This window comes from Camelina sativa, chromosome 12, assembly GCF_000633955.1.
Source record: "Camelina sativa cultivar DH55 chromosome 12, Cs, whole genome shotgun sequence".
NCBI lineage: Eukaryota > Viridiplantae > Streptophyta > Magnoliopsida > Brassicales > Brassicaceae > Camelina > Camelina sativa.
Window position 1 is genome coordinate 12,212,917 of NC_025696.1, and position 8,678 is coordinate 12,221,594.

General features: G+C 39.1%; 2 protein-coding genes across 2 annotated transcripts; both read left to right on the forward strand.

Annotated features, from left to right (window-relative positions):
- LOC109125165 (cysteine-rich receptor-like protein kinase 29) lies at positions 2,294-5,830 on the forward strand. The gene is made up of 8 exons (XM_019233973.1): positions 2,294-3,216; positions 3,323-3,451; positions 3,535-3,689; positions 3,778-3,988; positions 4,072-4,315; positions 4,393-4,549; positions 4,641-5,057; positions 5,753-5,830. The coding sequence occupies exons 1-7, from the start codon at positions 2,373-2,375 to the stop codon at positions 4,944-4,946; spliced, it is 2,046 nt and encodes a 681-aa protein (XP_019089518.1). The 5' UTR covers positions 2,294-2,372; the 3' UTR covers positions 4,947-5,057; positions 5,753-5,830.
- On the forward strand, positions 5,071-8,239 carry LOC104731399 (cysteine-rich receptor-like protein kinase 28). The gene is made up of 7 exons (XM_019233974.1): positions 5,071-6,523; positions 6,611-6,742; positions 6,816-6,928; positions 7,015-7,225; positions 7,303-7,546; positions 7,635-7,791; positions 7,874-8,239. Exons 1-7 carry the CDS (start codon positions 5,689-5,691, stop codon positions 8,180-8,182), a joined length of 2,001 nt encoding a protein of 666 aa, XP_019089519.1. The 5' UTR covers positions 5,071-5,688; the 3' UTR covers positions 8,183-8,239.

Here is an 8,678-nt window from a genome sequence, read left to right on the forward strand (position 1 = left end):
GCATAACCACATTGATGTAATTCACATGCTTTTTCGTCTCTTCACATCTCAGTCTCCCTCTCTTGGAGATGATATCCATTATGATCTTGGCATCTCCTTCGAGCCATAGATCCGTCCACCCGTTCTCTAGAACAAGCTCGAGGCCTCTTTTGAGGGCTGCGAACTCTGCCATGGTGCTTGTGGCTTCCCCTATGGATTCAGAGTATCCAAGAAGGAACTCAGCTTTGTGGTTTCTGAATATCCCTCCAATGCTGGCTTGTCCTTCTCTTCCTCTTGATCCGTCAAAGTTAAGCTTTATCCATCCATTTTCAGGTTTCTTCCACACAACTTTAACAGGCTGCTTATGGTAGTTTCGGATTAACAGCATAGTAGCCTGGGTTTGAAGCAACCCTTGAAATCTAGCCATCTTTGTGAAAGCTAACATTGAGTTAAACCTTTTCTTATAACCTGAGTTTTATTTTCTTACGGATGGTGGACTCGGATTGTCTTTTAGTCACGTATCATCATCTCGACTAAGAATAGACAACTTTAAATGGAAGGGTTTGTGAGGGAAATGATCCTTGTAAGGAAAGCAAAGAATGATCCTTAAATGAATTGAAAGGGTTCGAACATTTGCAGAGTTTTTTTAATAAAGCATTGTTAAATGTAGAATGGTTTTTTGAAGTCGGGGAAGTTTTAATGAAGACAATTGAAAAAAACCTGAAACAGCCTATCTATGAATACTTTTGTCTAATCCCTAAAATACTGAGTGTCTCTCCTCAACCTCAGGAGAATCTCTCTTTCTCTCTCTCTAGAGAAAAGAAACTTGCAAGCAAAGAAGGAATGAGAATAGAGTGACCCACATTTTCCGGAAACTTATAAGTTCTTCTACGTGAAGTTATTATCTATTTTGGTTCTGTTTACGAAACAAAGTAACATAACAACATATCAAACCACTAAAGAAATGATTCTAATATTACTAAAGAAAAATGGAGAACACTTGAAACAGAGCATCTTCAAGAAACAGAGCAAATCTCATATAATAATGCGACTACATGAAAATTTGAATCTGCAAAGATCTTTCTTGTTGGTGTCATGTGAATTCTGTCTAATATTCTGGCTTGTTGATCCATTGGTTCTTCTTACCTCGTCGACCAATCTTCCACAAGTTCTAACCAAACCGGGAATCCCAGAGTTCGGTTTACAACTCAACATTCTAAATTAAAAGGACCCTGAATTGAATCGAACCGTTGGTATATTAGTTAGTTCATCATTATCGGTTCCGGTTATTACATTTTTGGACCCGGTCCGAGGTTAATTTTAAGTTCATAAAACTGAACCGTCGTCCTCTCTCTTTCTCTCACAGTTTAATCCGCCGTCGTCGCTGGTTCAAACGACGGTCGGTGGTCGTATTGATCGTCGCTGTTTAGATCTTTGACAATTCCCTACAATTTCCCGGACCTCTTGGGCTCTCAATTTCAATGAATTGATGTAGCTTATCTCACACAGCTGCTCTGAAAACACGGGAACAAGCAAAAGGCGTCGAATTGGCGGCTCACCACATTATATCATCTTTAATGGCGTCTAAGGGGATCATAAAGTTACATGGAAGAGATGCACATCGTGTTTTTTCGTGCTTCCTTGCGTTGTTCTTTGTCGCCGTGATATCTAATCCTGGCTTTAATTTCGGAATGCTGAGGTTTACATGGCGAGATTCGAACTCTCTGGGATGTTGTTTCCAAGCAAAGGGTTGTGATAAAGTATGATACTTTCGTCATTATATTACATTTTGGGGTTATATACTTATTCATGTGCTGAAGAGAACATATTCTCTTGGCTTCTGGTTTTTGCAAATTGCAGGTTTATCGATGAAGAAGAGAATCTTATTCAGCAAGTAAGATGATCTTCCGCAACCTGCATCTCATAGGTATAACTTCAAATACAGCAGGAGGGAGGGACTATGGCATATGATCATTAAGTAGTTTATTTCTCATTAATGGAAGATTAGTTTTAGTTCCAATTTGGTTAAAGTTTCAGACTTGTTATTTAGTTCATATTGGTTACTTGAGACTTGAGAGTTGAGAGGAAACAAATGAGAAACAAACATTTTCACATCGTTGACCTTATTCGCTCCACCAACTCGTACATTTTATATTGAAATTTTGTAAAATCTATCATCATGCAGGACCCAACTACCTCACAAAGGTTGTCCACTTGTGTCTGCTACTGAATTTTATATTTGTTTTTTGATCAGCAACTTGTGTTCTTTCGGCTGTCAGATTTTGAAATATTTTAAAGAACACACGGATTTTTTTAAGGATCTTAAGGTCAAATTAGATCGATCTTTACCATATCTAGACTCCTTACACACTGGTGTTTTTCTGCAAGCTTCCATGGCACATGTCAGAGTTATCTTCTTCTTCTTCTTCTTTGCTTGTGTCCTAACTCTTGTTCCATTTCATGCCTTTGCTCAGGTTGATTCCTATGAGTTTGATCCAGATTTCAACTGTGTTGATCGTGGCAACTTCACAGCAAACAGCACTTTTGCCGGAAATCTTAACCGCCTTGTCTCCTCTCTCTCCTCGCTCAAATCCAAAGCTTATGGCTTCTACAACCTTTCTTCTGGAGACTCATCTGGAGAAAGAGCTTATGGAATTGGTCTGTGTAGAAGAGAAGTCAGAAGAGATGATTGTCTCAGCTGTATTCAGACAGCTGCAAGAAACCTCACCAAGCAGTGTCCGCTGACAAAACAAGCTGTCGTATGGTACACGCACTGTATGTTTCGTTACTCGAACAGGACAATCTATGGAAGAAAAGAGACGTTCCCGACCACGTCTTTGATTGCGGATGAAGTGATATCAGCAAACAGAGATGACTTTGAGCGTCTGCAGAGAGGACTATTGGACAGACTCAAAGGAATTGCAGCGGCTGGTGGGCCGAATAGGAAATACGCTCAAGGGAACGGTTCAGCTTCGGCGGGTTACCGGAGATTCTATGGAACTGCCCAATGTTCGCCAGATTTGTCTGAACAGGATTGTAACGATTGTCTAGTTTTTGGGTTTGAGAGTATCCCACGTTGTTGTGATGCTCAGATTGGCCTTCGGTGGTTTTGTCCTAGTTGTAACTTCCGGTTTGAGACGTGGCTATTTTATGAATTTGATGCCGACCTAGAGCCTGATCCACCTGCAATTCAGCCTGCTGATTCACCAACGTCGAGTGCAAGAACTGAGAGAACTGGTACATAGAAATGTTAAATGTGTTTTGTTTTCTGCTTCAGACGTTGTCCCCAGCTGCAGATGTTTCTTCTGTCTCTAAGATTTAAGGCAGTGAATGTTTATTGCAGGAAAGAGTAAAGGTGGATCTAAAGTCGTTATCGCCATAGTCATTCCTATAGTTCTTGTTGCATTATTTGCAATTTGCCTATGCTTGGTCTTGAAGTGGAAGAAGAACAAGTCTAGAGATAGAGTCAAAGGTAACAACTGTTCTTCTTCTTGTCATCGTTATATTGTAAAATAAGATGAGCTAGAGTTTGATAATTACTACCTGCATATTCAGTTCTTGGGCAATCGCCTTTGTCAGGATCAGTTGCCGAGGATGAGTTCTCAAACACCGATTCGCTGTTAGTTCATTTTGAAACACTAAAGGCTGCAACAAATAACTTTTCTTCTGAAAACGAACTTGGACGTGGTGGGTTTGGTTTAGTTTATAAGGTAAGCTTCTTGACCAAATGGCTTCTTACTGGTAACTTAGGTTTGTTTATTTAAGAGATATTATAAATTTGGGATATGTATGCCTCAGGGTGTGTTCTCTCAGGGGCAAGAAATCGCGGTGAAGAGATTATCTGGTACTTCTGGACAAGGAGACATCGAGTTCAAGAACGAAATTTTACTACTTGCAAAGCTTCAACATAGGAACTTGGTTAGGCTTTTAGGTTTCTGCATACAAGGAGAAGAAAGACTCCTTGTCTATGAGTTCATCAAGAACGCTAGTCTTGACCATTTCATCTTTGGTAAACTATTTTCCGCCCTTTACTCCGTATAATGCTACCATTCTTTTTTATCTACACTGTGGTTGATCTTTGTGCCATTGCAGATATTGAGAAGCGTCAACTTTTGGATTGGGGAGTACGATACAAAATGATTGGAGGAGTAGCTAGAGGACTTCTTTATCTTCATGAAGACTCTCGTTTCCGGATAATTCACCGTGATCTTAAAGCTAGCAACATTCTTTTGGACCAAGAAATGAATCCGAAGATCGCAGATTTTGGATTAGCTAAACTCTTTGACACAGGCCAAACCATGACACATCGATTCACAAACAGAATTGCAGGAACCTAGTAAGTGAATCTATCTTACTAACTTATTACATCCAAGAAACACCGGTATAAACCAGTTATCATTTCAATTTTTATAGCGGGTATATGGCTCCGGAATACGCAATGCATGGACAATTCTCTGTAAAAACAGATGTTTTCAGTTTTGGTGTATTAGTCATTGAGATCATTACGGGTAAGAGAAACAACAATGGTGGATCTAATGATGACGAAGATGCAGAAGATCTTCTTAGTTGGGTAAGTACAGTATCCAAACCCAAACTGGGGTTTCAGTATTGTCCATCTTGTTGACAAAATTTGAGTGTCTGTTCTTCTTTCTTTTTTTCAGGTATGGAGAAGCTGGAGAGAAGACACTATACTAAGTGTGATTGATCCAAGTTTGACCACGGGATCAAGAAATGAGATCTTGAGATGCATACACATTGGTCTTTTGTGCGTTCAAGAGAGTGCAGCAACTAGACCAACAATGGCTACCATTGCTCTCATGCTCAATAGCTATTCTTTTACTCTCCCGACGCCTTCGAGGCCTGCATTTGTGTTAGAGAGTGTCATGCCTTCGAATATTTCCTCTTCAACGGAAGGGTTACAAATGTCGTCAAATGATGTCACTGTTTCTGAGTTATCTCCTCGTTAATCTGTAAATGTTTTTGATGCTTCTCTGAAAGCCTTTGAAATGGATTTTGTTTGTGTGAATTTTCAGGCAGCTTGGCTTGATCTTATTGTGAATAAACACGCATCTGAAGCTGTGAGATATTTTTTTCCTTTGTCTTATTGCTTTCTTCTTCTAGTTTATCAATTGTAGATTTCTTTAAAGGTACAATTTGATAAAGCGTATATATGTCAGTAAGTTCAGAAAATTGAATAAGGGAAAACTTTCTATTGAGTCCATATATAAAAAATGAGACTTGAAAGGTAATCCATTATTTTCTATAGAAGTGTTATTGTAAAATAAACTGGCTTATACGATGATAGAGAGTTCCTAGTTGGTTTGAATTATATCGAACTTTCAGTTTCTTCCTGGTACGTGAGGGGAAAGTACTTGGTACGTGAGGAGAAAGAAGTCTTGAATATATAAACGTTTTCACACCGTTGACTTAATTTTGTGATTCTTTGTAGTCTTGAAGTCTTTAAGTCTTTAAGTCTTTAAGTCTTGAAGTCGTTGGTTTCATTTTCTGATTCTTTGAATTTGTTATCATCCTGGACCACCACAAGAAGTTGCGTTCTTTTTTCTGTACGATTTTGAAATAGTTCAAAAGACCACACTGCTTTGAATGATTCCAAGGTCAAGTGAGATTGACCTTTACTATATTTAGTCTGCATTACGTTATGGGGATTTCTCATAGGAATACAGAAGAAGAAAAAAGCTTCAAGCTTCAATGGAACATGTCAGTTTTTTCTTCTTTGCCTGTGTCCTAACATTTGTACCATTTATCGCCTTAGCTCAGAAGGATACCTATGAGTTTCCTCCAACGTTCACCTGTGTAGCTCGTGGAGGAAACTTCACGGTCAACAGCAATTTTGCCGGCAATCTGGACGGCCTTGTCTCCTCTCTTTCTTCACTCACACCCAAAGCTTATGGCTTCTACAACCTTTCTTCTGGTGACTCATCTGGAGAAAGAGCTTATGCAATTGGTCTGTGTAGAAGAGAAGTCAAAAGAGATGATTGTCTCAGCTGTATTCAGATAGCTGCAAGAAACCTCACTGAGCAGTGTCCACTGACAAAACAAGCTGTTGTGTGGTACACGCACTGTATGTTTCGTTACTCGAACAAGACAATCTATGGAATAAAAGAGACGACCCCAAATCTGTCATTTATTGCGGGCACAAACATATCAGCAAACAGAGATGAGTTTGTTCGTCTGCAGCTAGAGCTTTTGGACAAACTCAAAGGGATAGCAGCAGCTGGTGGGCCGAATAGGAAATATGCTCAAGGGAGCGGTTCGGGTGTGACGGGATACCCGAGATTCTACGGAAGTGCGTATTGTACACCGGATTTGTCTGAACAGGATTGTAATGATTGTTTAGTTTTTGGGTTTGAGGATATCCCACGTTGTTGTTATGGTCGGATTGGTCTTAGGTGGTTGTCTCCTAGTTGTAACTTCAGATTTGAGACTGGGAGGTTCTATGAGTTTGATGCCGATCTAGAGTCTGATCCACCTGCAATTCAGCCTGTTGATTCACCAACATCAGCTGCAAGAATTGAGAGAACAGGTACATAGAAATGCTTGAATAATGTGTTCTGCTTTTTTTTTGAAATGTCTATCTCTAAGATTTAAGGCAGTGAATGTTTTATTGCAGGAAAGGGCAGAGGTGGATCTAAAGTCATTATCGCAATAATTATCCCAATAGTTCTTATTGCGTTATTTGCAAGTTTCCTATGCTTGGTCTTGTATTGGAAGAAGAACAACAAGTCTGTAGGTAGATTCAAAGGTAATACGTTCTTCTTGTTTTTAATGTTATCTTGCTATGACGGATATGCTGTTAATACTTAGATCAACTGCAGAGAATGAGTTCTCAGATTCACTGCTAGTTAACTTCGAAACTTTAAAGGAAGCAACAGATAACTTTTCACCAGAAAACGAACTTGGACGTGGTGGATTTGGCTCAGTTTATAAGGTAGGTTTCTTTGAGGAAACTTCCAAACTGTAACTTCGGATTGTCTTGAGAGATTTTTATTAAATTAGGATTACGCATGTCTTTAGGGTGTGTTGTCTGGTGGGCAAGAAATCGCGGTGAAAAGATTATCGTGTACTTCAGGACAAGGAGACGTTGAATTCAAGAACGAAATTTTACTACTTGCAAAGCTTCAACATAGGAACTTGGTGAGGCTTTTAGGTTTCTGCATAGAAGGACAAGAAAGAATCCTTGTCTATGAGTTCATCAAGAACGCTAGTCTTGACAATTTCATTTTCGGTAATCATTTGCTAGCTCCATATGATCATCTTACCATTCTTTTTTCCACTCGTATGTTAATCTTTGTGCCGTTGCAGATATTGAGAAGCGTCAATATTTGGATTGGGGAGTACGATACAAAATGATTGGAGGAGTAGCTAGAGGACTTCTTTATCTACATGAAGACTCTCGTTTCCGGATAATTCACCGTGATCTGAAAGCTAGCAACATTCTTTTGGACCAACAAATGAATCCGAAAATCGCAGATTTTGGTTTAGCTAAACTCTTTGACACAGACCAAACTTCGACAAATCGATTCACAAGCAGAATTGCAGGAACCTAGTTAGTAAATTCATTTAAATTACTTAATAAAATCATTTAACTTAGTAAGTAAATTCGTATAAAACGGTTATTTCATTTCGACTTGCAGTGGGTATATGGCTCCAGAATACGCGATGCACGGACAATTCTCGGTGAAGACAGACGTTTTCAGCTACGGTATATTAGTCATTGAGATCATTACGGGAAAGAGAAACAACAATGGTCGATCTAATAATGATGAAGATGCAGAAAATCTCCTTAGTTGGGTGAGTACACAACCAAACCGGTAATTATATTTGAGGTTTCAGTTTGCTTCATCGTGTTGTGATCATTCTGTTTGTTTGTCAGGTATGGAGAGGCTGGCAAGACGACACTATACTAAGCGTGATCGATGCCAGTTTAACTACGGGATCAAGAAACGAGATCTTGAGGTGCATACACATTGGTCTTTTATGTGTTCAAGAAAGTTCAGCGACTAGACCAACAATGGATTCGGTTGCTCTTATGCTCAACAGCGATTCTTATACTCTCCCAACGCCTTCTAGGCCTGCGTTTGTGGTAGAGAGTAGTGTCATGCCCTCGAATGTTTCTTCTTCGACAGAGCCGTTACTAATGTCGTCGAATGATGTCACTGTTTCTGAGTTATCTCCTCGTTAGGGAGCTCAATCTTCAATTCTACTCAGAAAGCCTGTAAACGGCTTTTGTTTCTGTGAACTTTTTTTCAGTTAGCCTTGGCTTCATAGCTCTTTCCTTTAGTTTCTATACACTTGCATATGTGATATGTCATTAGCGGTAATTATGCTTTGCAAATTCGATTTTATTATGTTTAAAATCATATAAACTAGCAATGGAATTCAGGACCAAGCTTTGTGGACCCTTGGAGTATTTTTTTTTTTATGGAGAGTGATGTTTCTTTATTAGTAGATGAAGCCTAGTAGCCACATTCTCTCAATTAAACTAATATTTTTGTAACTTTTCATTTATAATCACCTAATCCACTAATTGAATCAATTATGTAAATTCTTAAACCGATCTGGCATTGTATAAGCAGAGCTTCATTATATGCTTTAGTGCCACACTGGCCAGTGCATCCACTAAGAAATAATTTAATGTCATGCAAACAAGATTACTACAAAATTAACGTTGGCTAATT